The sequence below is a fragment of the Glycine soja genome, chromosome 14, assembly GCF_004193775.1.
Source record: "Glycine soja cultivar W05 chromosome 14, ASM419377v2, whole genome shotgun sequence".
NCBI classification, from domain to species: Eukaryota; Viridiplantae; Streptophyta; class Magnoliopsida; order Fabales; family Fabaceae; genus Glycine; species Glycine soja.
In genome coordinates, this window is record NC_041015.1 from 10,019,778 (window position 1) to 10,036,222 (window position 16,445).

At 32.9% G+C, this 16,445-nt stretch overlaps 1 protein-coding gene and 1 long non-coding RNA gene across 2 annotated transcripts; one reads left to right on the plus strand and one right to left on the minus strand.

The window, feature by feature from the left end:
• Positions 1-1,218, minus strand: LOC114383782 (protein BIG GRAIN 1-like B). Its single transcript, XM_028343524.1, has one exon. The coding sequence runs from the start codon at positions 1,216-1,218 to the stop codon at positions 1-3; it is 1,218 nt and encodes a 405-aa protein (XP_028199325.1).
• Positions 1,219-5,361: 4,143 nt separating this feature from the next.
• Positions 5,362-7,638, plus strand: LOC114383473. Its single transcript, XR_003660517.1, has 3 exons — positions 5,362-6,462; positions 6,549-7,169; positions 7,317-7,638. It is a non-coding gene; the product is annotated as an uncharacterized LOC114383473 (long non-coding RNA).
• The last annotated feature ends 8,807 nt before the right edge of the window (positions 7,639-16,445 follow it).

Genomic DNA, 16,445 nt, shown 5'->3' on the forward strand with positions numbered 1-16,445 from the left:
TTACACTATGAGGCCATTAGCAATGGCGCGGTTAGTACTAACATGAGTAGTTTCATACACCGGAAGCTCCTCACTATACCTTCCACTTCCAAACACAGCCAAATGATCAAGCTCGAAGAGATCCGAGCTCGCATAACTCGATGCATCGTCGTCATGATCATCATTGTCATCACCATCCTCCACAAGGTTAGTTTTCCTTAAAGGCAAGTCCTTCAAGACCAAATTATCATTGCTCTTAATCTTGGAGTTGTGTCGGTTGTACTCTCTTAAGAACTCTCCAGAAGCTTCTTCCTCTTCACACAAGCGTTTGTCCCCACAGGGCCTGCTATCCTCATCCACGATCACACTCACGGGGTAAAAACGCACCGTTCGCTTCACCCCATTGCGCAACCTGTCCCTTTCTGAAGACATGGTCTTGCTCAAGCAAGACCGTGAAAACGAAGAAGCAGAGGAACACGTGGAAGAATAATAACATGAAGATGAAGAAGAAGGAGCATTCCCTTCACCGCACGAGCGGGAAGTTGTAGAAGTAGTTTTCTTTGTGTTGGCGAAGAGCGAGTTGAGGAAACTCGTGACCCTGCCGCCGGGGGAAAGAGGCTGTTTCACCTTTTTAAGGTTGTTGTAAATCCGCAACGCTCGCGACTTGGATTTGATCATCAGCGCCTCCTCGTCGCAAGCCGTCACGTGTTCATGTCGTTGCTGTTCCGACACGGACACGTGGTGACGGCTCGAGACGGGTAACGGGGAATGCGCGTGTTTGGACCTGTGGGAGGAGTTCCGACAGAAACCGTCTAACACGCGCATTCCCTGTTTCTCCGACCGGAACGACGCGCTCCCTCCTCCTCTACGCCCCACCCTTGGCGCAAAACACGAGGCCCGTGAGATGGATTCAGTGTCGGAGGAGGAGAATCCGAGGCTGGAGGAATCCGTGGACGAAATCGAAGTGGAGCTGAAGAACATGATGTCCTCGTCGCAGTGCAGTTTTTTTCTGCCGTTTTTTGCGCGGACAATTTTTCTGTCTCCAGCGTCCATCGATTTAGAATTGCTCCTGCTCTGTCTCTTGCTAGTGCTCATTGTGGTGTGTCTGTAGAACTTAATTTCGCCGTTTTTTCTTTCACCCTCGTCGATCGAACGGTAAATTTGATCGAGGAGTGTGGAAGAAAAAGAGGGAGTTAGAAACTGTTTATCATCTCTTTGTGGCTTCTCTAAATGGTACATGATTTGGCATGCAATAATTGAAATCAAGGAAACTATGGAAATTGTGAAAAGCTGAAGGTGGCTAAATTGGGTTTGATCGAAGAAAATTGAGGAAGAGGGAGTGTTTGAGGATTGGAGTTAGAATGAGAAAGAGGGAGGGGACTTTATAAAGGGTCGTTGTGAGTGAGGAGTGTCACGCGCGTGAGTGTACGTTGTCGTTGGCAAAAGCATATGTGACAGTTGGGCAAGTCCTGATGTGGCAACAAACTTGACTCGTTTCTTCCATTATTACTCTTGCTTTTTCCTTTGATCGCTCCATAAATTCGATTTTGTAGCCGTTGATCGAGTTTGAAGAACTGTGAAAATGTGGTTTCTGATATGGTGAGGTGTGGCTCAAGATGTACATTTTGGAGTTAATTTTTTTTAACGTACTCAAATTATGTTTCACAGTATTTATAAAAACAAGAAAGGCAACTCATTCTATGTTTTTATAAAAAAAAATGTAACTATAGTATAAAGTATAAACAAGTTTTATATTATCATTAAGTCATAATTTATCATAAAAATAAATTTAATGACTTAATAATTGTATTAAAAATTATATCAATTTGTTATTAAATGATAGTATAAAATAATATGACTTTTAAAATTCATTTTATCTCTTTAAAAAAAATTCTATTATTCATTACTTAAAAAATTTTATTTTCTCTAATTTTTCTTATCAATAAATATTAATTGTTAACATTTTTTGAAGTATCACTTTCCAATAAGGATGATCGAGTGTGATTTTCTTGTCAAAGCTAGTGATAAAGATAGGATTATGACGTCGTTTTCCTCTTTTCAAGTAATGGTGCTCTCAACCTTCAACGTGAAGGTGATAATATCTTTTTGAGTTGTAATTTGAGAACATGTCAAATTTTTAGTGTATGATGGTTTCAATTTTCAAATGATGATAGTTTTCACTCTTCGATCTTGTCATATGACTATTGGTATTTACTCAATTGTGTACCTTGGTGTTATTAAATCTCAAGCCATTGTAGATTCAGGATTCAAGCATCCTTCAAAAGTCGTGCTAGGTTACCCGCCTTCATTATTTAGAATCTATGAGTATAAGGATTGTGAGATTTTTTCGTGTTATCATATGTTGTCCTATATCAATTGTTAACTTTTGCCCATGATGGTTAAGAATTATTGTGAGCTTCTGCCATAGAAGATTAAGTATGAGATCTTTTGTTTTTGTCTAAAGTAGTTAACCATCATAGTTTAGCTTTCACTATTTGATGCTTAACCTTAAGTTGTTTTTGCCTTTTAGATAGTTAAGCATGTTTAATTCTGTTAAGTATTCAAGCCCTATTAAGTTATGGTTTTTTCTAAATGGTTAAACTTTTGTCTATTGATTGGTTATTATCTTATACATTGCCTACCTTTAAGATGATGTATTTTTTGTATTCTTAATTGTATTTGTCTGTTTAATATGTAATATTTATCTCAAGCTATAAGTGTTGAAAATACCTCCCAACTTGCAGTGGGGTATTATAAATATAATTATTTGGATATTAGTAGTAAGCTTGTTACTAGTTTAATAGCCTATATAACGGCTTGAGTAATCACTTTGTACTTACTTCTCTCATTTTTAATACATTCTATTTATAATAATAATTAATGTAAACCTATTTAAATTTAGGTCATTACGATCGGCTTAAAGTGGTGGGACTAAATAGTTTGTATAAACTCATATGTTCTTACTTAATTGTTGAAATTATATATATATATATATATATATATATATATATATATATATATATATATATATATATATATATATATATAAAAGTTTAAATTTGTACCGTTCAGTTAATCAATGTTTAATATAGATTTTAGCAATGTTTACGTGCTGGCCATCAATATTTTAAAATAATTTATAACCAACATCAAATAATTAAAAACAACTTATAAATTTTATGATTTGTTTATTATTAGCATTTTCTTTTGGCTATAACGTAATTTTTATCTCCCGAATTTTCTAGATTTGTGATTTTAATTTTTTTATTTTTTAATTGAAAAATTTCATTTTTCACTTTTATAAAATCTGTAATTTTAGTTCATTCATTTTTTAATTAAAATATTTTATCTTTTACTTTTCAAAAATTCATGATTTATGATTTAGTTCCCTTGACCAATTTCAAATATTTGATTGTGTACTTTCTAATTCTTTTTTAAAATTAAAATTATTAACAATTAAATAATTTAAAAATTCATTTGTCATGTGATTAATAAATAGATACATGTCAAATAATGTTAATAGATCAATGTTTGAAATTTGTGATAGAATTAAAAATCATGATTTTCTTAAAAAGTGATAGCCGGAATATTTAAACTAATGACTAAAATTACAAATTTTTAGAACTAATGAACGAAATGTTTTAATTAAAAAAAGAGATTAAAACCATGAATTTTAGAAAATAGATTGAGAAAAATTACATTTTTTGTCTTTTCTTCACAGCTATAAAAAGTGGTACAATATTGAAAGACGAACTTCTTCTCGTGCACTCTATTTTTTTAGGAAAATATAATTATATTACTGTGGGTACAAGTGATACCCACACAGGTAGCTAGCCAACATTACAATGATATGAAAATCCAATTTGTAGCATAACAGATATGTATAAACTGATGGAACAAACTTATAGTTATCAATTATGTTCCCCATCTAAGTTTCTGCAGCTACAAGCTCCAAAAGCATTACCTAAAACCAAATGGAAGAAGAGTACCTCCACTTTAGTTATACCTACCTTGCAGAGTTATACCTACCTTGCAGATCGTCTCAAACATTCCAACGGATTCGTGCTCCAATCATACAATATGATATAAATGCTTTAATTTTGTTTTACACGAGATTCACAACCATCACAATTAGAAAAAGTGTTTTTAACATTGTCATTTTAACATTAGTTTTATTAAAACCGATGTTAAAAAAAGCACGGTGACATACTTATAAATAAATAGAGATTGTTAACATTGATTTTTTTAAAAAAATCGATATTATATTGAGGTTTGCATCGATTTTTATTAAAATTGTAGTTGTTTAATGGTTAATAACATCGATTTTTAAAAAAACTGATGTTAATATCAAAACACAACATAGAAAAATCGATGTTGTGTTTCTCTCACACTCAAAAGCCCTTTTGATTTGCTCATTCTCGCATATCCACGAATCCATCTCCTACCTCTTCTAGTCTTTCTTTACTTCCTTGTTTCACGCTCTTGTTCTCTCCATCACACCATCACCACCAACCTTAAAATTCAACCTAATACAATGTCCTTTCAATCCCCACCACCTCCTTTCCTCTCCCTCCCTCTTCCTTCACCACCTTTGTTGCCCTTCCTCTCTACACTCTCTCCTTGATCTAAACCCCACTCTCACTTACCCTAAAACCCTCCACAATTCCCCCTCTGATCAACTCTTTCCCTATCTCGATTCACTCTCTAACTTTTTCTACCATGATTGTCCCTTCGTTTTTTGTGTCGTTTTAGCTTTTGATCCTTTACGATGTGATTCTGGCTCAGGAAAGGATCTCGTCCTCTATCGGTCCACTTCGCTTTTCCGAAGTTTCTTCGTCTCTGTCTCTGTCTCTAACCCCTTAACACCTTCTCGATTTTGAACTCCTTCAACCCTTTACACCATTCAACACACCATCGTCATGCTCCCTTCAACTCTCGGTAAATAACAATGTCACCATAAATTCACTCCTTCTTCTTCCTCTTCTTTTGATTTTAGTTTATTGGTTCAAATTGAAGATATCGTCTCCATTTCTGTCTCGTTTCTCATCTTCATAGACTGATCAGGTTTTCTGATTCGTTGGCGATCTCTCTCTCCGTTCGTGATCAATCACCGATTGGAGGTTTTAGGGCACATAGATTGAGGTCGTCGCCATGTAAATGTCAGATTATGATTCCTCCTCCTTCTCTTATGGCAATGAATACAAGATTCTTAAACAAGTTAGTCACAATTGTGAGTATCTCTTCCTTTTTTTTGTAATTAATTAAATTGATTCCTGATTTCTACTCTCCCAACAAATCTCAACATAACTATCTTTCCTTCTCCCAACCTTAATCTAGTTTCTACTCTTTCTGTTTTCCTAACCCCCAATTTTACTCTTTCTTTCAAATCATTGACCTCTATGTAATCTATGTCGTCTTCACCGCTCTCATCCAGGTACTTTTTACCCAATTTTGCTCATTCTAATGTCACTGAGATCTGTCCCCTTTGTTTGTTTTCTTGTGCAATGGATTTTATTTGAGTTTTAAGCTGTTAGTTATTACCCGTGTCATTTGGGAGACAAAACCCTTGATTGAATTCAGAAGATCTAGGCCTTGTTTCTTTACTATTTTTCTAAAATTTGTTTGTCATGTCAACAATTGAACAAAGTAGTACTTGAGGGGGCATAGAAGGTGGATGTGATTCTTAGATTATTTATTTAAGAGATTATCTGGCACCAGTTCTATCTCACCACTTCAATTCTTCTACTTAGCTAGCATAAGAATCATGTTTGCAATTCTATTTGTTCTTCCCCCACCCTTCACTATATGTACATATTCATTCACCCACCTTCTAGCTACCAATAAAATTGTTCACTTTTACTAATTAATTTTCTAATATGGAAATTGAAGAGCAAGCGATGAAAATGATGATGAAGTTGTTGTCTAGGTTAAGACGTATTTGTGTTTTTCATGGCACCAGCCCTAGCAAGAACCCCCCAACTACTTACTCGCTATCATCCAACTCACCAAACAACTTGTAATGTCACAACTCAATTATTATTATTTCTCTCTTCTTCAATTCGGACAAAACCACGTTTATTTATTCTTTTAATTATTAATTAGAATATATATACACTCACATATCACACCACTCAATTTTCTTTCTTTAATTCTGATCTTCAAACTATATATGTACCAAATTAGAGTAAATATTCCCTTGGCTAATTAAAATTTGTATGAGTTAGAATAGTAATAAAAGAACCAATAAGTATTCATATTAATAATCTAGTAAGTAAAGATGAATAAACAATTGAAGGGTTATTATTTATTATGAGTTTAATTAACTAGATTGATGATGATGTGGTAAGATCAAGAAGAAGAAATTATAAGAATTGGATATATGCATGTGGAGAGGAACATCAACTTGGTTTATGGAGGAGGGAGCATTGGGCTGATGGGTTTAATCTCACAAATTGTGCTTGATGGCAGACACCACGTGTTAGGGTAATTGAATTTTGTTTCCCTAGCTATATGTTTTTGTACTTGTGATGTTGAATGAAGAACCTTTCCTATTAATATTATTATTGCAGGGTGATTCCAACAACTCTGATGCCAAGAAAGGTATTTTTATTTTATTATGTTTCATAAGTTTAGAAATGTTAATTAATGAGTGGTTTGGATTACATAAGATAACAGGGGAAAGTGTTGGAGAAGTGAGAGCAGTGTTAAGCATGCACCAACATAAGGCAGAAATGTACTGGTGATCCAAGAAAGTGTTAAGGGATGGAAGAAGTTCCTCCAGAAATTTGTAATCTTGTTGCTTTATTTGATATTCTTCTAGTTTCTAGTTTAATGATTTCCTCCTTCAACGTTAGAAGAAAAATGTACTTAAGTTCGCTGGCCCAAATAACCAGTTTAAGCACTTGTATATCCTTCAGGACAATATATGTTTTTTATATATGAATTCACCTTCAATCAGTCCTTAACTATGGAGGCATTGGGTATCAATGTGGAAATAGAAATACAAATAGCAGATAGAGATATTTATTACTTGTTCCTTTACATGCTATTAGTTATAAGGGTTATTTAATGTGTGTTTCTTTTTTGTTGTTGAAGTTGTTGTTCTTTTTTGCGAAAAGACCCATCTTAACATGGGCACAATTGGGCATGTTGATTATGGGAAAACCACACTGATTGTTGCAATTACCAAGGTTTGGCTTATTTTTGTGTCCTGATTCTTAAATACTGGAAATCTACCTTTAATTTCAATTTCTTTTTGGCATAAACATTTTGTGATTCAATTCTTGTGTTTAAGTTTGACAATATATTTATATATGTGAATTGATTTTGTGGAACAGGTGTTAGCTAAAGAAGGTAAAGCCAAGGGCATTGCCTTTGAGGACATAGACAAGGCTCCTGAGGAGAAGAAGATATGGATTATTATTATGACTATGAAAGATAGATCACTATTTTTTTTTAGTCCATACTCCAATTATGCATGTTGTGAATAATACAGAACAAATTGTTTTAGTAGTAAAATTTTGTAAACTTCTCTTGATCTTACAAGCTCATGTAGAGTACGAGACAACAAAAAGGCACTATGTCCATGTTGATTGCCCAGGACATGCAGACTATGTTAAAGTATGGTTAGTTGGAATGGGGACAAACTTTGTTAAAGCATCTATATGGTTCATTGTTGTTGTTATTATTATTTATTTCTATAAGTCAATTTTCTTGGTGTGAATTATGACCCTTATGTTTTTCCTTCTATATTGAATTGAATGAATTTGCATTGCATTACTTTGAAGAATGTGTGATCTTAATTATTTTGCATGATTGATTATTTGGTGCTCTTGTACATGTTTGTGTCTGTATGGACTCCATCTTCAATTAATTCATTTGGTGAAATTATAAAACATGATAACTAGAGCTACACAAATGGATGGTGGAATTCTTGTGGTTTATGCTCTTGATGGGCCAATGCCTTAAACAAAGGAACATATACTACTTGCTTGTCAGGTTGATAGCTCATTTTGTCAATATGTAAAAGTAGAACTCAATTTTTATAAAATCTAATCACATTCCAAAACTATAAGATCAAAAACATACATGGGGTTTTTTTCTTGTTTCCTATAATAAATTTTATTTTATGATGTTGATGATTGAACATAGGACATATTTAGCAAATCTTTCCAATATTCACCTTTTTGTAAATACAGTCAATTGCTAAATCATATTTAGAATGGTTTCTTTATCCAATGGATCTATATCTATGTTTTTCATGTCCAAGTAGTTACTAGCTAACAACTTATAGTTTCAAGTGGGATTATTGTGGAGAATGTCATTTTTCTGTACTACTATCAACTATTAAGGGAGTAGCAAAGTTTAATGACTATTCTTTCTTGCTATAAATATATGTTCTTGAATGAGGGATGCATAATGAAAGCTTGAAGAAACTAATGAAAATGAGACATTAATTTATGTGTGTGTGAGAGAGAAAGAAGGTGGATTGATTTTGGAAAATGAAACATGATGAAAGCTTGAAATAACAACATCGGTTGGTCTAAAATCGATGTAGAAAGTGTCTTTACGATATAGGTACACATTGGTTTTGACCAAAACCAATGTAGTAAACACATTAACATCAGTTTTGCCAAAAATCGATGTTGTATAATACTTTCAACATCAATTTTTTCAAAACCAATGTAGAAAGTCCAATACCATACACAATTGTAGTCATATTTCTAAATCAGTTTCAGCGAACCAATGTAGATAATAATTTTTAACATCAATTTTTAAAACTAATGTTGAAAGTGTGTACTTTTAACGATGATTGTTTCAACATCAGTTCTAGAACTGATGTTGAAACTCCTTCAAAACCGATATTAAAATCCTTTTATGTAGTAGTGCACAAACACACCATAATACCCTCCTATAATACATCTACCTCCACTTCATGGTTGTTAAATATCACATTATTTCTTAGAAGCCAGATGCCCTCACACCACCAAAAACCACAACATCTTAAGCCAATCATTTGATTCCTTCCTCAAAAAACCAAGTGCATGTTGCTTAAAGGACACATGTGGGTTACCATGCAAAGCCGCTTGTATCCCCTGCCATCTCCAACACCTGCATTATATTGTCGATTCCACCGAGCTCAAGAACAATAAATGCTCCAATGATTCTTATGATCATGACACAAAGGGCAAGAGAAATCAAGTTATCCCCATTTACATTTTGCTTTCTCAAGTTTAGTTTTATTAGCAACCTATCATACATAACTATCCAAGCAAAGAACCCAACATTGGTGAGGGGGGGCTGATACACGTCATATTTCCTTAAAAATATTCCTTGTTTCATCTTCCCTTGAACATTCATCAATAAGCTATAAGAATTACTTACTGATGCGTAAAATATGTTAGACTCACACAAGGATAAATGTATCTTACGCAATAGTAATAGTGAACTCAAAAGTTCGAATATCGAATCTAAAGGATTAGTTGTATTCTCAATTGGTTGACTTTATTAAACTAACAATAAAGGTCATTAAAAATATGATTTAAATATTTTTATGGTTTTAGTTTTTTATAAGAACACAAATAAACGAAAAATTTAAGTGATGATAAGAATGATCAGGAGTTATGACTCATTAGTACCAATTTTTTCCCAATCCTAGTCCTAATGAAATTTCTTCCCATTTAATTACTGATTTCTAAAATCAACTAAAACCTATGATCAAGGTTACATGTTTTTTTTGTCATAAATCAATGCCTCAATGGTCATGGATTTATCAATTTAAGTCAATGGATAAAATCAATTCTATGAATGATTAATTAAAGATTAACTAATCTAGTGGAGATTACCCATACAATTTTATCATACAATTTGATATAAAATATTTTCTACCTAGATCTACCAATTACATGCATATGATCACTACTAAGCAATAGATTATGTATTAGAATGATCGGTTCCAAATAAGGAAGAAAATTAGTTAACATAAAACAATGAAAAATTTCATTAAAAACAAGGAGATGAGTACAAATGGACAATTACATCATAACCCCGGACTAGAGGGACTAACCACTCATGATAAGAGCAAAATTAGCAATCCTATAAAAAGTAAACATAGATATATCAATAGGCATGATGATCACGATCCATCCTAGTAGTGTTGTCCACGATCTTCAGCTCTCAAAATCCCTCAAGGTTCATTCAAATTTCTTAAAAGATAAGAATATAACTTGAGAATAAACTCATTTTCCAAGAGAGATCTCATTCCTTATTTATAATATTTTATGGAGATTCTCCCTCTATCTTTCCTTAATTAAAGAATATTGTCAATTAAGATTTAAATGTGGAAGGGGACCTTTGCAATCTTTAGGTGACAGGTGATGCAAGTAGACCATGGACGTACAAAATTACCACACACATACAAAATTATTGCGGTTTTATAAAATTACCCGGACCATGGTCTTCTGATTTGGAATTCATAATATATTTAGCTTTTTTCACATGAAACCTCTTAAGCACTTGTCTTTCACAAACTTATACTAAATCGTGAGTTTTGCCAAATAAAATATATCAAAATGCATGAATATGACATGAAAACTCACATCAAAATACAGTCAAATTCGAGTTTGTCACTTACTTAGAATATACCTTAAGCTACAATTTGTCATTTTGATAGTGATGTAGGCCCACACTATTTGTCTTCCAAAAAACTATGAAGGATAGATTCTTCCCAACTAAACCATTGTCTCCTCCAACCCAATTGCCAATTCCACCTTCCATCATACCATGCACCCACCTCTTTAATCTTAGCATTCTTATTTTCAAAATTAGAAAAGATCCTTGGGTACCTTTCCACTAGAGATTGATTACCAAGCCATCTATGATGCCATATGCCCATGTGTTCTCTATCACCAACATTCCACACCGGATGATTTTTCAACCAGCGTTCAACATCTACATCTCCAGTAACCTTCACAAAAATCTTTCCACCAAATTGACTCCTTAGCCACTTGCCTCCTTCATCCGAAGTCAAAGATGTATCCATATTTAGCTTTAAGTATTTTGCACAACAAACTTTGTTGACAAGAGCCCATGCCCCATCCCCACTTGGCCAGGAGAACATCATTGAGCTTTTTCAAACTCTTCACCCCAAGCCCCCTACCTTATTTTCTTGGCAAATGTTCTCCCAACTAACCCAAGCCATTTTTCGTTTGCCTTCACCTCCTCCCCACAAAAAAAAAAACCTTTGGATTTTATTTATTTCTCTAATGACTTTGGAAGGCATCTTAAAGAAGGAAATAAAATATAAAGGCAATGCCATCAACACCAATTTAATGAGACAAATTCTCCCCCATAAGAAAGTTGTCATTGCTTCCAAGTTGCAAGCTTAGTCTTGATTATTTTTTCAATTATAGGTTGCCAAGTAGTCATTTTCATAGAGTTTGTTCCTATAGGAATTCCCAAATAAAGAATGACCTCAAAGCATCTAACAGTTCTCTTCATGCAAAGCACATTCTCAAAAGTGACATCCGTAAACATTAGAGTGTCATCCACAAATTGCAATACAGATACAACCACTTCCTCTTGTCCCACTTTGACACCGGAAAATTTGTTAGCTAACATAGTTTGCCTCATAAGTCCCTCAAGTCCTTCTACCACCATCAAGAAGAGAAAAAGGGCAAGCGGGTCACCTTGCCTCAATCCCTTTTAAGTGGTGAATTTGGTGGTTAGACTACCATTCACCAAGATGAAGATTGACACCGATTGTAGACAATCCTTAATCCAATCAATATGATGCTCCCTAAAACCCAACCTCTTCATCATGTAATAAAGAAAAGACCAACTCACCAAATCATACGCTTTCTCAAAATCAACCTTAAAGATGATACAAGATTTTTTTTTAGTCACCAGAACATTATTCATCCCCATCAACACCAAAGATTGATTGTTCATCTCTAGTTCCCTCCTCACGTTCACTATGGCAGCAACACCTATTCACCTGATCCATCCCTCATTCCTCAAAAAACCTCAAGCTATATACTTGCTTATTGATTTGGACCCTCGTCATGGTATTAATGTTTGTTGACCAACTTGTTTTCACCCATACTCTGGCACACTTCATCCTTTCCAACAATGAAGTATTTTCATCCAAAAAAACAATAGAGCCTATAGTGTTGAAGATTTTTGTGAATCCCTCTTGATTCTAAAATTGTAGGGGAACACCATATATTCTAATCCACACCCATCTAGACCAGGAGACATTTACGGGAGTCCAAAGGTTTATAGATTCAAAAATATTTCGTAGCCAATCTGTCCTGTTTTTGAACCATTCATCCAAATTTCCACCCTCATTTTCACTCACGAGTACCTTATTTCCTCCTAGATATCTTACTCTCATCGCTTCCACCCCTTGTAAAATAAGCATCTTTTTTGCCTTACTAAAATTTTCTGGTTCATGAAGCGTCGCAATATAGCATTTTTGCAACCACTCCGTGTGGTCTTTTGAATCTTCAAATCTTGACCTCTCCATGAATCCATCTTCTTATCCTTATTCACCCCTATTTTCATTTGTCATTGGCTAGTAACTTTGTTTTTCTTTTTCTCCACCTTCGCTACATATGTTACCCCTGGTTGAACTCTCCCTCCGTCATATATTTTCCGACTAGTAACATTGTTTTTCTTCCTCCTCAAGCCTTTGTGTCTTTCGATGTCTGCCAAATCTAGGAAGATTCATGAATAGACATGGCAATGGGGCGGGACGGGGACGGGTATTGTCTCCCCAATCCCCGATCCCGACTCTCCAACATGTTCCCATACCTGTACTCGATACTCGACAGGTTAAAATTTATTATCCCATCCTTGTACTCGTTGGGTATCGGGTATCCCCGATCTTGTCCTGTACCCGATCCAAATTAGAAAAATAATTTTTTTTTGTAAAGAAAATATTAAAAAATTGATTTTAGAAAAAATAAATTGATTGTTAAAAATTTATTTTTAACTACTTATATATCAATAAATTTATTATAGTACATGTGTCTACAAAAATCGTTAAGAAAAAAATGTTAAATTATGTAAAAATTCTAAAATAAAATTAACTAGTAATAAAAATTTTAAATTTTTTGATTAAATTATGTAAAAATTCTAAAAATTAAGTGACGGGGCGGGTTCGGGTTTGGGGTCGGGACGGATGTAGTAATCTCATACCCGTACTCGTACCCGACTCTTGGTTATCAGGAAAAACTCATATCTAAACCCATACACGGGTATTACCCGTCAAAATTGAGACGAATTCGAACGAGTATCCATGAGTACGGGTTTTCTTTTCATGTCTATTCACGAAGAGTTTCCTATCCCTAATGTATATGCTATCCAGTTGTCTTTCCAGCTCGTTTGGATACTTAATATCCCTGAATTTGATGAACGCATATCGCCTCCTAGAGTTAATCATCTTAGAAAGATAAATTTCCCAGATTTTCTCCCATCGGTTGAAAATTATAAGAGTGATCGAGTGATGTAGTCACATTGATGCACAATCATTCATTTATAAACCATTAAAACATTATATATAGTTGGTAGTAAAAAGGTGTTAAGTGGGAAAATTTTGTCTCTATTCTATATAGAAAATTTAAATAGTTGGATTATTGTATCCTAAGGATAAAATAGTGATCAAGAACTAATGCGCTGGTGGAGGATTGAAAATCATTTTCTTGGCAACGCAAATAATTTTACTTATTTTTATATTTACATATTATTTTAATCACCATTTTTTTTCAAAACAACTAATATAACATATTTTATAAGTCTCTCACTTAATATTAACTTTTCTTTAAAGCAACTTTACTCGCTACAAAATTAATTTTGAGGGCGGAAATTTTAGCCAAACAATAAATGATACTGTTAGAACTGAATTGCTTCATGTAGCAACAAATATTCAAGCATAACAACCAAAACAAGATTATCATTATAAATTTAAATTATAATTATCATCTTCAATTAGTAAATACTATAACATGCATGCTGACCAAGATGACGTAGGATGATGAAGAATGAGAGACTATATATAGTCAACATATATCTGCAAGTTGGTGACAAAATAAATGTGAGACTCCTTTTGTGCAAATACCATATTGTCATGTACAGATTCTTAATAAATAGCAAGGTGTTTTTGTATGAGAATCGAAGATACACAAAAAATATACAGGTATATGTCACACCAATAATGTCCAAATTTGTGATGGGAAAGTCCTTTCTCCTTTGGTTCACATGTGGAGTTCTGAAATATATAGCCCGAGGTGAGTGAGTGAGACGGATTCAGATAAATTGATTTTTGTCTTTACTTCGATCCCCTGAAATTCAGTTATTTAAACTTGAACTTTATCTGATGCAAATCAAGAAATGTGATATAAGAACGGGTTAGTTCGATTTATTTAATGTAATATATTAATTTTAATATTGTGTATACTTAAGCCGCAAAATAAAAGAAATATGAAACTTAAATTATTTAAATTATATTTTAATATATATATATATATATATATATATATATATATATATAAATAATATCATGTGCAAAAATATTATCTATTACATAAAAAATTATTATTAATATACAGTTATTCAAAAAAATTATACTCATTAAAAATATAGGATACTACCAAATTGAGATAACATAATTAAAGTATAACTCGAGCTCATCATCATAATACATCAAGTCTAATTTGCTAAAGTCCAAAACTGTTAAAACCAAATTGAGACTGTACCAAATTAATGCTGGGGCTCTTATTCTTGCTTTATAGGTAAGTCGTGGAGATGGAATAGCATAGCAGTTGTGAATTTTACATCATTTTGGTCATTGATCCATTTCTCTTCACATAAGAATGAGATGCAATGTTTGGTCTTCGGTCAAGAGCAAACCATGAGCTATAGTTAGCTAGCATGTTGATGATACTCATGGGATGTTTGTTGCATACCTTGAGAAAGTACAACACACTTTAGTTTAATTAAATTTCAACTTCTTTGAATTACTCTTCCTTTTAAAAATAAAACATTTTTGAATTTCAACTTTTAATTTTAATAGCTTTAGATAGTAGAGGGAATTTGAATGTGAACAAATGTCCAAATATGATTTGGTCATGAAATCCACAGGCTTGATGAACTGGAATATCATTTTCATTCATTAAATGTGCCACGAGTGAATTTAAAAAAGAAACAGAAGGATTAAGCCCCAATGTGCCACGGGTGACTTTGATTCCTATTTCTTTGGTTGGAGTCCAGTTTTAATTAAATAGGTGCGATAAATGAAAATAGATGCATGTTGTCGATGTGGTAGACAGCGTTAAAAAGAAACATGAGTGTACAATCATTTATTCAAATTACAATTAATGGTTCGAAATTTTATTGAGAGACACGTTCATAATTAATAATTAATGTCTAGAAATATCACAAGGATTGTTTTGTGTATGATATTTAAGAAAAGTAAAAAATATTTACAGCTGATCACCTGGTAAGATCATATTTGCAATTTTTTTATGGATCACAGTAACCTCCTCCAAAAGGAATTTTGCTGGAGTAGGGTATAATCATTATCAACAGAAGAATTATCATTTTAAGTACTTAATTAACACATTCGAATTAAAGATCATTGGTTATATAACCTCAAAAAAAATATCATTCGTAATCTAAGTTGGAATTTTTTTTTCAGTTAATATATTTGAATTTTGTTTGGTAATGATAATATGATTGTATATGTTTAAAGTAAGCTTAATTGCACATTTTCTCACTTGCATACATGATTTCGTGAATTTGGGTATAACTTTTTTTGTCAGGTCTATTTTTTAAAATTTTGCAAATTTTACCTCTTTGTTAGTTGAATGTTTATTGTCGATATTAGAATAATGACATAGCAAATGATGACTATTGCGTGGCAGTACATATGGCATTCATATGGATCGTTGAGATGGCATTGTGGTGTTGACGTGCAATTAGAAATAAAATGTACAAAATTTTAAAACTAAAAGAGCAAAATGTGTGAAACTTCAAAAATAGGGGATGTGCAAAATAAAATAAACGATTAAAATGATAAAAATATTATAGGTGAAATTATAACTCTTGCTCTTTTACTTTTATTAAAAAAAAACTCTTGCTTTTTTAATATATTCCATTCCTACCAAAGAAACTAAATCATTTGACTTATTTATACAATAAATAAAAATTATTTTATATATACTACTACTGCACTTGTTAATTGCACATTTAGTCTCTTAAAGTGTGAACCAATGTGTGAATATATTTTTTATTTAATATTAACTTTTATTGTTTTATTTAAAAAATAGTCTCTTAAATTTCACGGGTAATGAATTGATAATCTGCCGCGATTTTAAAATATAAATTCTAGCAATTAAAAAATAAAAGTCAAGTGACGGTTAAAAGCTTTCATAAAGTATCAATTAATTACACATTGAACTAAAAAA